Here is a 13532-nt window from a genome sequence, read left to right on the forward strand (position 1 = left end):
CCGATGGGCCATCGGGGCTGCCCAGATAGTAAATTTTATGTGATGTGTGTTTCACTACAAAAATAAATAAATAAATAAAAATAAAAAATTTGTCTTTAACCACTTTCACAGAGAACCTACTCCTCTGCCCCTGAGTTCCGGAACAATCCTGCTGCTCCCCAAGGATACCCAAGGCCCCGCACCAGGAGTGAGCCAGTCTCCCTGCTGGGGGCACCGTCCCGTCCGGACGGAGCAGCCGTCCACACTGGAGCCCTGAGGGCTGGGGCAGGACTTACTTTGGCACTGAACTGGCGTCGCTGGTGGTGGTGGCCAGCTTCCCCAGCACCAGCTCCATGATCCGCTCGTCTGGCGCCGCGGCCACGGGCTCGTCCGGCGGGACCTCAGTAATGATCTCGGCCACTTGCTCTGTGTGAAGGGGATGTGACAGGCCGTGTCATCGCCAGGGCGGGGAACAGAACACAACCGGACCGGGAGGACACACCCAAGCACACGGCAGCCCGGCCAAAGTCGTAGGCATGGGTTGCAAGATACACACAGAAGAAAGAAGACAGACAGACCAGGGATATTTGGAATCCACACCTTTACCTGTTTAGAAAAGCAAAATGTTATCCTTAACACTGAAGTTAAAGTGTGTGACTCTTTCCTGAAACCACAGCAGTTGAAACACTATTTTGGTCCCTTTTCCTACCAGCCCAAACCAAAGCACGGTTACACGGCGGGATCTTTTCACGTACTCGATTACTCCCAACAGGGAGCTGGGAATACCAACGTTTAACATCAGACATGCCATCGTATGTTCAAAAGCAGATCATCATTCTGTATGAGAGTCAGATGCCAAATAACTGCGGTAACGGGGATCCTGGCCTGAAACATGGGAAGATAACACGAAAAACTAGGCGCTGGTTTCCACCACTTCGCCTGCTTGCTACGTGTGTTCCTAATGCAACTAATAATTAGGGAAAGAATCACTTCAGCTTTCGGTGCCCCTCGCCTCTTCTCTGCCTGGGTAGAGAGAAGTAGGGATGCGGCTCGGGGTGGGGGCTGGGAGGGGGGTTGATGTCACTTGTCCGTCTATGGGCTCTGAGCAGAACACAAACTCTTGGCCGGCTGCAGGAGAGGGTGAGGCCCAGAGTCGCCCAGTGTGTTACATGAATGCTGCTCCTCTGAGTTCCTTTTCATTCCAGAAAAGAATAAACACTCGGGAAAAGAAACAAGGGCTGTGCAGGCAGCGCAGTGCCCAGTGGCCACTAGGAAGACAGTGAGGGGACCCCGCTCTCAGGGTCCCACCTGGTCCTGATACCTGAGACCGGGGGAGGGCGCTGGCACCAGGCAGTGCTGGCAGAGGCCACACGAGGACCGAGCGGCCACAGGCCCCGCACACCCAAGACACTGGGTCACAGTCCCTCCAAACTCAACTGAGGATATGATTGCAATAGGCCCAGCCACGGCCTGGATGCAAGTGATGGGGGAGCGCACGGTGGGGCATGCGCACGGTGAACCAACGCCGCTCGCAGCAGAAGATGAACGGCCAGAAACGCAGCGTGGGGAACTCTCGCTCCACAGGCCATGAGCAAGGTGCTGGGCACGGAGAGAGGGATTCACGAGAAGCCCCAGGGTGGGCAGGACTGATGCATGCAAAGGCAGGGAGGGAAGCCTGGGGCGATGGCAGTGCTCTCTGTCCTGATGGGGTATAGGGGACACAGGGGAAAGCTGGCCAGTGAGCACATGCTGTGTACTGCCCACTGGGTCACACGGGAACTGGGCTCTACAGTGACGTAGGGGCAAAGGGGAAGGCTGGTTCCATCTCCACCTGGACACCTGGACCTTCTAGACTAGTTTTCCCACTGGTAAGGCTCCCAGCCCAGGACCACCCCCACCTGCCGGCCCCTCCCCCAGGACCACCCTCTCCACCTCCCGGCTCCTCCCCCCCAGGACCACCCTCTCTACCTGCCGGCTCCTCCCCCAGGACCACCCTCTCCACCTGCCGGCTCCTCCCCCAGGACCACCTTCTCCACCTGCCGGCTCCTCCCCCCAGGACCACCCTCTCCACCTGCCAGCCCCTTCCCCCAGGACCATCCTCTCCACCTGCCGGCCCCTTCCCCAGGGCCACCCTCTCCACCTGCCGGCTCCTCCCCCAGGACCATCCTCTCCACCTGCCGGCCCCTTCCCCAGGGCCACCCTCTCCACCTGCCGGCTCCTCCCCCAGGGCCACCCTCTCCACCTGCCAGCTCCTCCCCCAGGACCACCCTCTCCACCTGCCGGCCCCTCCCCCAGGACCAGCCCTCACCTGCAGGCTCCTTGCCTTCTATGATATCTAGTGGCTGCTCAGGTTTTGATGCTTTGGGTTTTCTCCCTCTTCGAGGCTTTTTCTTCTGCTCTTTGGTGGCACTGACACTCTTGGGAGCCGCAGGAGGCTCCCCTCGGGGCACTTCTGGTTCCTTCTCAGGAGCTGCTTCGTGCTGGCTGGCTGGGGGAAGGCTTTTGGCTTGTTCCAAGTGGCCCAACAGGTGCTCTGCAGCAGAGGGAAGCAAATGCACAGGGACATGAGGCAGCCCGTCCGTGTGCCCACTGCCTTCCCCATTTTGTCTGTTTTTAACTTCATTTGCCAACAATGGGAGCTTCCATAGGCAAATAAACTTTATTTCCACTGCTTTTGAAAATTAAAGCACTTTTACTGCACCAAACAGGACTACTATTTCAAAAGCTAAATTAGGTGATAAAACCAGGGCTGGCTCAAAGTGCACACCGTTTTATAAAAAGTACAAGCACCTATACACGTGTCTGTGCAAGGAAAAACTGCAGAAGGGCGGGCGTCCCAACACGGCACTGCGGCTCTCTCCAGACGCTGGCACTACAACGCTCATTTTCTTCTTCATACCTACTTATATTTTCCAACGTTCTTGATGAATTTATATCACAATTACTTTTTTTTTTTTTATATCACAATTACTTAAAAAAATGTAGCCTCTACAAAGAAATAGTGAGAAATAGCTACCTTGTGAGAAACAATATTGTCTTTTAAAAAAAAAATACTGCACAAAGGCAAAAACCCTCTTGTTCCACTTTCAACTGAAGAAAGCCCTCCGAAGCCCCCCCAAAGGAATGATAACTACAAAGCCACAGGAGCCAGGCAGGCAGGGATGGGTACGGAGTTCAAGAGACAAGTGCCCTTCAATGAAGGCCTGCAGGGCACCAGGAAGGAGGAGGTGGGGACGACCCACGGGACAGGTGGGGAGCAACACTCAAAGGACCGACAGCACCGGTGCGCACGTTGAGGCCCAGGGCCGGTCCTCCCCATTGAGAATCTTAACCGGCCCACACAAGTACTCAGCACGAAGGGGCTGTTACTTCTTCATTTGTTGCATATTTAGGGTCATTGGGGTGGGGTAAGTGCCCTCTAGGAGCTGGATCCAGGGAGGGAAAGAAAATGCAAAAGCAAACACAGCATAATGCGCCATGTGTCCTGGGAAGGGCTTTGCAGTTCGGCCACACAGCAGAACAAGCCATCGATGAGCCCACCTGCCTGACAACACCTGGAAAGGCTGGATCAAACACAGAGCCTGGCCGCCCCCACCGCGGAGCCTAAAGAGAAAGAAGGTGCACAGCGGGAACCACGTTCAAGGCCAAGTGTAAAGGCAGGAGCTGACGGAGGTCCCGGTGTAGGGCCTGGGGTGCTCACACGTGAGCAGCTCTGGGGAACACGGCTGGGGTCTACACAGCGGCCCAGGAGGGGGCTGCCCACCCAGTCAGGGAACATCCGGCCGACCGTGCGTCGCCACCTGTGCAAAGGGACGGCGTGGAAACGACAGCGCCGCTTGGAGCACATGCGGGAGTGCGCCCCACCCGGACTTTTCAATTGCACTTGGCAACCCCGCGTGCACGCCGGTGCTTACCATTCAAGAGCTGCAGCTCCAGGAAGGTGGCGGAACACACTTTACACACCCACTGGCTGGGCTCTGACTCCACGGCGGCGCTGCTTTCTGGGGTGCCTGCAGCTTCAAAAGAGCGTAGGAAAAGGTGATGCACAGCAGTGCGTCCCCCTGTCCCCCAAAGCCCAGCGCCCCGGGGCCGGCGCTATCAAGGCAGTAACCAGAGCTCCCCTCTCCATGTTGCTCCCGGGGCTTCCTCCAAGACACTGGGCGGGTGGGACCAAACGCATCCCCTTCCACGACTTCGAGAAAAAAAAAAAAAACACAACCCTGCAGACCAAACGGCATTCCTCAATCTCTCTCTGGTTCACATAAGAGACGGTAAACCCCGATAGAGGCTGTCAGTGGGCCTGTGCCCGGTGTGGCCGCGGCTCTTGTCCAGTGTTGTCCAATGGAACTTTCTGTGATGACACAACTGCTCTGAAAACACTGCGCCATCTGGGGTGGCAGCCGCGGTGGCTAGTGCCCCTAAGCAATCAAGGTTTTCATTTTGTTTCATTTGCATTAAAATTGAAGTGGCGACCCCAGAGCAAGGGACCCCGGTGCAGGGCCAGGCTCTTGGGCCCTCTTCTCCATACCCCAAAGAAGTCTGGGCAGGGTTCACGCAACAGGGGGACCCTGGCTGTGCAGAGGGGACCTGCAGCCACCTTCGATAAGAAAATATGACTAATGCTCCTGCAGGATCTAAAAATTGGGGGTGAGCGTTCTCAGGGAGCCTCCGTTCGTGATCTCCTGGCCCAGCCCCGTCCGGCCCCGTCCGACAGCCCCTGCCCCGAGCCCTGGCCACCACATCCACTCGGCCACTGCACAGCCTGTGTTGACACTCACGCCCCATCACAAGCAACACTCCAGGGGTCACTCATTCCACAAACTCCTGCGTCCTTAGAAAAATCACCCAGGATTGCAATTGCCCGGCGCCCTCGATACCGGGACCAGGACAAAGCGCAGGTCCCTGACAAGTCTTTCCGTATCAAATGCTAGCAACAAGGTTGCAAAGACTGGAAGAACAGGGTGCAGGCACCACCACAGCTGTTTGTGTCTGTCTTCTGAGCCTCCTGAGTTGATGATGAGGGGAAAATAAGAGTGTGATGCGAAATGCTCGGTTCTACTAACAGCCAGAGCAGGAGGGGTCCGGAGCGGGTGCCGTGGGGGGCAGCACGGTTAGGGGATGCTCCAGCCAGCCGGCCGGCCCTCTCCTCTCCTCGCCCCCCAAGAATCCGCTGCATGAAGATCGTCAGGACGTGATCATGGATGAATGGGCGCCGGGGCCCCCAATTCCTGCTTCTCGCTCACCTTCTCAAACACGCACGGCCCTAGAGAGCAAGGAGACCCTCGCACGTGACGGGTTCAGAAGGGATGACGAGTGGGTTAGCCAGAAGGACACCGGCGAATCCAGGTCATTTCTTCAGGTCCCACTGGGCTGCCTGCCGTCTCCAGCAGGATGGTCCCCACCCGCCGGGAATGGGATTCAAACTAACCTGATACTACAGGAAGCCCTTCTCGTCAACCGGCGATCTGAGGCTAGTCGACGGAACCAGCTAGAAGAACCAGTCGTGAGTCCTGTCCCCTCATCAAGGGAAGAACTCTATCTTCCAAAAATTATCTTTAAAGGACCAGGATTGGGATCCCTGAGTGGCGCAGTGGTTTAGCGCCTGCCTTTGGCCCAGGGCGCAATCCTGGAGACCCAGGATCGAATCCCACGTCGGGCTCCCGGTGCATGGAGCCTGCTTCTCCCTCTGCCTGTGTCTCTGCCTCTCTCATCTCTCTCTCTCTGTGACTATCATAAATAAATAAATAAATAAATAAATAAATAAATAAATAAATAATAAAGGGCCAGGATTTTTTTTTTAAGAACAGCAATGAGCCAAAAAAAAAAAAAAAAAAAAAAAAACAGCAATGAGCCAACCATCAGAAGGCGATTCTTTTTTTTTTTTTTTTTTTTTTTTAGAAGGTGGTTCTTGATGGCCAATCACGGACACATCCAGCAGAAGAGAAGCGTCAAAGCAAGAGAAACGCCATGTGGCCACAGATGATGCCACAGACGGAGCGGCAGCAGGTGAATACTTAAGGTGGGATGGCGAGGTAAAAGTTCGTGTGAAACAAAAGCAGGCAATGGAAGGGCACGCGTGGTGAGACCTTTCTTGGAGACCAGAAGAGCCACAGCACAGCCTGCGGGGTGGCGGGCAGCCTGCGGGGCACCAGGGCACTGGGTGCAAGGCCATGCAAGAGAACCCTGGGGGTGACGAGGATGTTCCGTACCTCGGTTGTGGCGCGGCCTGCACAACCCTGTGCCTTTGTCCGCGGTCTCTGAGCTGCACACCAAGACCTGCTACGTTTTAATCATATGCAAACTGGATGTCGACCGTGCTGATTCTTAAAACACACGGTCGGAGGCCAGTCAAGACTGCCGAGAGTCACGGAAATGGGGATCTAACGTGATCCCCACAAACGCATTCACGTTTTATCGCTTTCATTAGAAAAGTGGTTTTGAAAATCTGTTGACGGCACCTGCTGACAAGAGCCGATGCGAACCCCTTGCCATGCTTCCTGGGCCCGTCCTTCAACGGTCAACGCCAGGCCCTCAGTGCAAAGAAAGAAAATCAACTTAGATGTGAGGTCAAAGCAAAAAAAAAAAAAAAAAGAGAGAGAGATAGAGAACCTCAATTTTCCGACCCGGAAAAAAATTGTAAGAGATCTTTTTTTTTTTTTTTTTGAGGATGTGTCTGCTCTCCCGACTTTGTTGTGTGTTTCGAGGTCAGCTCTGCCACCTGCGTATTGGCTGATTTCTAGAACAAAGATGGATTTCGGAGCAAATGTGAAAAAGAGACGGAATGAAGGTAATTGATCCTCCGCAGTTCTGATGCTCACCAAGAAAGATTCTGAGTCATTTATGGGAAGACAGCTCCTGGTCCACCGCCACCCCCCCACACAATTCTTCTAGAACACAGTGGTGGTCCCCAAGGCCCGCCCACCTTGCCCTGTCCCACAGCCACTGGCCCCAAGGCACGGTGATGGCCACAAGAGGGCCCCTTCCCTCCACTCACTGCTGGGGTCTCAAGGACGTGCAGACCTGAGGTCTCATCACGGGGAAGGAGAGGTTAAGCCCTCTCCCGACCTGTCCTGACCTGTCGGATCCAGGTCATCAGAATGACGCAGAGGACCAGCTTCCTGTCCAGGTAACATTGTCAAGAACTTTCACGGCAGTTCTATGAAATACTTTCGGGCTACTTCTCCCCAAAAAGAGTGAAAAAAACCCTACAAAGTATTTCTAAAACTTCAGAGCGCTTTATTTGCTCTCCTGATTCAAATTGTCATTTAGGGGGATGGTGCCTTCTAGCGGATGGGGACGTGATGACCAGTCGTGTCCTCCGTTCTTGGAAAGAACACACACAGGACGAATGACAGCCAACTCAGGACTCCCCCGGAGGGTGGCTGGGGGAACACAAGGAGGCGGCTGTACTGGTCGACACAGTCCAGGCTAAATTCATCAAAATCTACCTTCTCACACTCAGCTTCAGGTTTGAATTGTCCTGTAGGTAAAAGCAAGCAGAAAAACAACCTTGTTCCGACGTGGCCCTGGAGTGTCGTGGGCCGTAAGACCCCGTGCAGGACCCAGCTGATGAGGTCAGCCTCTCCTACCCTGACCCCAGTGTGTAGTCTGGCCGGTCCCGGGGGCACACGCGCATCAGCTGGAGGGCCCGAAGGGATCCTGCCCATGACAAAGCCCAGTCAGGAAGATCCAGGAGATCTTGCACGGCACCCGTGAGCACAGCCACACCACGCTCAAAAGTGAAGCCTGGCCCAGCAGGATGTACCACTGCCTCCCTGGGGCCAGGCCAGGCACCTGCTTTCAGCAAATCCTAAAGGATGGGCTTTGGAGACTCCGGGTGTGGGTCTCTCCAAATCCCTCCCGTCCCCTTCACCCCACAAAGCTCCTGGTCTCCCTCTGAGTATCCCCGCAAAGGTGGCAAGCTCCTCTGCCAGCAGAGCCACGGGGCAGGCCTTCAGGCCAGCTGGCTCCCCGCCCACATTCCCCGAGGGCACCCTCGTGGCTCACACTCCACCTCTCAGCCCCCCAGCTCGTAGTGGATACAGGAGGCGTCCCCCCAAAATTCACATCTGCCTGCCATCTTTGGACAGGGTCTTTGCAGATAGATATCTTTAAGATGGGGTCATACGTGTAGGGCAGACCCTTGATCCAGTGACTGGTGTCCCTATAAGAGAGAACACAGAGACACAGCGGCAAGAAAGCCACACGAGAGCAGGGCCAGGGATCGGGGTGATGCCACCTACAAGCCAAGGGCTGCTGGCAGCACCCGAAGCTGCGAGAGGCCTCTAGGAGGAACTGGCCCTGCCAACACCAGAGCCTGGACTTCAGGCTCCGCGGCTGGGAGAGCCTTCTGCTGCTCGAGCCTGCTGAAGGTCTGCTTGGTTCGGGCAGCCGCCCGGACTCCTCTCACATCACTGGCACAGGGACGGCCGGGAGGGCTCCCCGGGGAGGCGGGCCACAAAGCTGCAACCACACGGGACAAGCCGGAGCCTTCCAGAGCTGCTTATATCACATCGGGCTCACACTAAAAAGGAAATCCATCTTGTCAGAATCCCGCAGCGTGGGCGCGCGTCAGAGAGAAAGAGGGTCATCTATGCCCCCTGAGCAAGTAACTGTGGCAACAACAGGTGCGTCCGCCCCTGGCGGCCTCAGGCGAGGATATGAACCACTGTGTGTGCATGCCAAAGATGTGGCCTGGCGGCGGCGGCAACCTCATGTAGTCTCAGGTTGAGGCGCAAGGACTCACAACAGGGACGGGGCAGGATCTGCTGCTCCACGGGCCCCCTTCCCACGGTGATGCCCCACACCCTGGGGTGGCAGGACACAAAGCTGGGGGTGCTTTTCCAACGGGAACGGTGGACTTGGGCAAATCACACATATGACCTTCACTGGGTCTTTCCTGGAACATGTGTGCGCACACATGCACATGTGAGCACAGATGTACACACACATGCACACACACCTGTACACACCTGAGCACATGCATACACACATCCTCACATGCACACGTGAGCATAGATGCATACACACTTGCACACACATGCATACACACCTGAGCACATTCATACACACACACTCACATGCACATGTGAGCACAGGTGCACACACGAGCACACTTGCACACACACACGCACACACATGCGCCCTTGAGCACACCCCAAATATAGAGGAGACTGCCATAGGGTAGAGAGCCTCAGCCTGGAGCCAGATTCCGGGTTGAATCCCGACTCCTCTGTCTCCTGCTCTGTGACTCAGAGCAGGCTCCCTAACGTCTCTGCACTCTGCTTCCTCTGCCCCCAAAACAGAGATAATCGCGCCACCTTGCAGGATGGTGGGTGCAGAGGCGTTATAGCGTAGAAAGCCCTGCGGGCAGAGCTGAGTATCAGCCTGCTGTGTCCTAGCACCCAAGTTCCCATGGGACACTTCCCACCAGCCAGTGTCGAGCTCAGGGGTGAGCCCAGACCTTTAACTAGCAATATGACAGACCCGACCCCGGGGGGTCAAGGGCATCCGCTCCTCCTCCCCACACAGCACCGGCCTGCCAGCATCGTCCCCGCCGGACACCAGGCACAGGGGCAGCACGTACCATGGGCACCGGGGCAGGCCTGCTTCAGCATGGGCTTGTCCATCTTCTTGGCATAGAAGGCTGCGTACCACACGCGCAGCTCAGCGCCGGGGGGGATGTCCCTCGAGGTGGTGAAGTACACGTCGTTGCCGTGCTGGTAGGCCGTCAGGTTCTGGTGCTCAGGCCCCACCGCTGGCCGCACAAGCATCATCCAGTTGCAGTCATCCTCGTTGGAGGTGTCGAAGCACACAGGGTGCCCGTCCTTCTGGAACACCTGAGGGTGGGCATGGCCACCAAGGGGCCAGGGAAGGAGCTGGTTACCTGACATCTGCAGGTCAGCGTGGGGAGGGGGCCAACCAGCCCAGACCGGGCTGCACCAGAGGCCAGATCAGGCTCCACACAGAACCTGATTCAGGGCTCATCGGGGGACCTGAGTTCTGTGCACAGCCCAGGTAGGAATGGGGAAGCCTTAGGTCTACCCATGGTCCAGGTACAGAGGGTGGACACTCAAGCGCTCATCAGGTTCCAAGTGGGCCCAGTGACACCTGAGTTCTACTCCTGGTCCAGGTGTCACCCGACACCCGGATGCAGTGCATGGCCCAGCTGGGAAGGAGGCTGCCTAAGGTCTGCCGCGTGGTCTGGGTGGGCACCAGGACACCCGCGCTCTTCCCCGCTCTCACAGGTGTGTCTGCGGAGTCCAGCCAGCCCTCAGAGGCTGCGCCCTTGCCTGTAACACCGCGCTGCTGCTTAATGGATGGCAGCAGCGAGGAACGTCAACATTCTGGGGTTGGGGTAACCACATGAGTAGAGGGGGGCCTGGGGCTCTCTCAGCTTTTCCTGCACGGGCTCCCCACTGCCGACGAGCCAGAGGCCCCCTCTGAGGCGGGAGTGCTTGAGGGCAGCTGGTGTGGGCTGTGCTCCTGGGAGCCTCTGCACTCACCATGGTGGGCAGAGAGCCACCCCCACCCCCCAGGGCACATGGGCGCTCAATGCTGAGGGCACTGAGAATGAGTCGGTGTCAGACACAGACCTCAAGAACCGAGTCACTGAAGGAAGCCAAAACGGGCACATAGGGCTCTTCCTAAGGGTCCTCGTCCCAACCACGTACCCACAGCAACCACGTGCATTCAAGGGCCCCGGGTCCTGCGAAGGATGGCAGCCAATGGCCTTTGCGGGGCTTGGCCTCAGGCTTCTTTATTCCTTCACATAAAACAGACTTTCTTGGGACACCTGGATGGCTCAGCAGTTGAGAATCTGCCTTTGGCTCAGGTCGTGACCCCAGGGTCCTGGGTTCGAGTCCCACATCGGGCTCCCCACAGGGACCCTGCTTCTGCCTCTGCCTGTGTCTCTTTCTGTGTCTCTCATGAATAAACAAAATGTTAAAAAAAATTTTTTTTCTTTCATTTCTTTTGTTTGCAAACAAATCAAATAGCTCCTTCCTCCCCATTTTGCTGAAGTCTGCCCTGTGAGCTCAACTTTTCCAAGAACTGCCCGAAGCTACCCATTTCATGTCTGTCCTGGAACACACGGGTCTCTGCCTAGGGCTGCTAGGAAAAACTCTCTCTGTGGGTCACTGCAACAGGACCAGCGCCCTGGTCCTCACTGTTCATTCACAGACGTTTCTGGAGGCGTATCTGGCCTGGGCACATGCTCGGGACGGGGACAGAACCGGAGTCTCCTGGCCTCACGACACTTCCATACGTCTTCCTTCGAGAACTCAAAGCCTCCCTGCAACTTACATCCATCCTGTTAAGATCAATTTCACACAAAATTTGTCTTTTCTCAGTCCAATGTGCTTTCCTAGAGCTGATAAACTTTGCACTGGTGTCTCTTCACTGCTTAAAGGAAACCCCTTCCTTTTGAAAGCACTTTGCGAAGTACCCATCGCCTGGCTCTGGTGTGAGAGCGGCTGTGCCTACACGGCCCCAGGAGGTGCAGGCAGCGGCCCCCGGAGGCTGTACCCAGCCCAGGCCGTGAGGGAAGTAAAGGCGGCACTGTGGTCTTGCACACATTTGCCACACGCTGTCTTCGGTGGTTGGCAACGTTGCAAAGTGCAAACTGCTTGCTTAACTTTAATGCTTTTGTGATACAAAAACAAACTAAAATCAAACCCGAACCAGGGGTTTGGAAGAAAGCGGAACTAGGGTCTCTGAAGCGGCTGAAGTCACAGATCGGTCAGCTGAACACGTGGCTCCCCTCGCCCGGGTAGCAGGTCTCACCCGTCCCCGAGCCCCCACGGGCCCTGCCTTTACCTTCAGTGGAAACGCAGATTCCTTCTCCCATTTGGCAACCCTCCTTGACTCAAATGGACCAAACTGTGTTCTCTTAACGAGCTGAGTCACGGCAAACACTCCTTCGGCCCCGTCTTCCAGTCTCCTGATCTCCAGGTTGGAAGGGAGGGATGACCTAGAAATGGAACAGGAGGCCCTCAGCTCCAAGCACCGCCAGCTGAGGACAGCCCCCCATGGCAGGGACAGTTGGTTAAGAAGGCCCCAAAGCTCATTCTTGCTGCAATGCCTTCCTCTGGGGTGACCAAGAGCTTCCTACTGGAGACAGAGGTGGTGAGGGCCAGTGGCCAGTGTGCACCCAGCTCTGGACTGGCCCCAGGGACTTCACAGGACTCACCCAGCGCACACAAGGAGGAAGGGGCCGTTGACTAAAGGCTGTGTTTGAAATCCCCACCCAGGGGACCAACCACCACTTTGCCATCAGGGGTGGGCTGTGACAGCAGAGATGCATGGGACCGAGCTCTGGTCCCTGGAGCCACACAGCCTGGGGAGAGGCGGGGAGTTCCACGATGAGGCGCCACGGGCAAAGCACCACGAGAAAGGAGAAAGTGCCACGGCATTCCCAGGAGTGGAACAGGGTTTCCAAGCAGGCTGAATGGGCCAGCGGAGGACGCTTTTACCTAAACTATGAGAGTGTCGAAGACAGGGCACTGGAGGAGGAAAGCCTGTGAGCTAGGACCCCGACATGAGCTAAGGCTGGGGACAAGCCAGTGCTTCCCTGGAAGCCGTGATGGCTCTGCCTGGCTCCCTGCACTCACCACCCTGGGTCCCACCTTTGCCCACAGTGGGCATCTGTCAGGCCCAGATCTGGGCTGCTGGGAAAACTGAATGAGCCGACTTGCAGCCTTGGCCCGCCGGCTCTTCACGGCTGCCCTGCTGTGTCTCGGCCAGCTTGGCCCCGAGGGACTCTGAACTAGAGCAAGACATTTGCTCCGAAGCCTTCAAAACGTGTCTTGGCTCATGCCGGTGGCTGGCTACTCCATTCCCAGTGGGATGGAAATGACAGATGCCCTCTGGAACCTGAGGACAGGCAGGCGCCAAGCCCTGCCTTCTCCTTTTGTGGTTTCCTCCTGTGACATCATGATTTCTAAGAAATATACATTTGGTCATTCAGATGGCCAAAGACACTTCTCAGACCTAAGTGCTCCACCCACAGTTCCTGAAGAACACTTCAGAGCCAAAAAGGGGAAATAGGTGTCTGGTCACTAATGACGGTGACCTCTGGCCCCCCACCCCAGGGCGGGTGCTGTGCCCGGAGGGCTGGCCATGTGGGTGCAGGGTTGGAGCTTCCGGTCCCGCCCTCACCCCAACCTCCAGGGTGGGAGAGGGGCTGGAGGCTGGGTCACCCAGTGGCCCATGACTCAGTCAGTCCTGCCTGTGTAATGAAGGCTCCGTGAAACCCAAAAGGACTGGGTAGGGAGCCTCTAGGTTGGTGAGCTTGTAGGGGCGGGGGGTGGGTGCAGGGGAGGGCAGGGGAGCTCCCCGTCCTTTCCTGGGACCCCCACCCCCTTCACGTCTCTCCATCTGGCTGTTCGTTCATATATATCATCGATCACATCCTTTAGCAGGCTGGTTAGTAAGCGCTGCCCGGGGCTCTGTGAGCCGCTCCAGCAACGTGAAAGCAGGAGGCCGAGGAGCTCCAATCTGTGGCGTGGGGCAGAGGCTCATGTGGGAGCCGGGGGCGTGCGGCCGGCGTCGGG

The 13532-nt window shown here is 56.6% G+C and overlaps 1 protein-coding gene across 2 annotated transcripts in view; it reads right to left on the minus strand.

Moving 5' to 3' along the window:
- Positions 1–13532, minus strand: part of PRDM15 (PR/SET domain 15) — a 64752-nt gene that overhangs the window by 30010 nt on the left and 21210 nt on the right. For both annotated transcript variants that reach the window (XM_025462048.3, XM_049104631.1), the window contains exons 4-8: positions 11797–11950; positions 9566–9818; positions 3894–3995; positions 2288–2512; positions 276–405 (exon numbers count right to left, since the gene is read on the minus strand). In XM_025462048.3, the coding sequence (XP_025317833.2) occupies positions 276–405; positions 2288–2512; positions 3894–3995; positions 9566–9818; positions 11797–11950 (864 nt within the window). The remainder of the gene's footprint in view (positions 1–275; positions 406–2287; positions 2513–3893; positions 3996–9565; positions 9819–11796; positions 11951–13532) is intronic.

Source organism: Canis lupus, chromosome 31 (assembly GCF_003254725.2).
Source record: "Canis lupus dingo isolate Sandy chromosome 31, ASM325472v2, whole genome shotgun sequence".
Classification (NCBI taxonomy): Eukaryota; Metazoa; Chordata; class Mammalia; order Carnivora; family Canidae; genus Canis; species Canis lupus.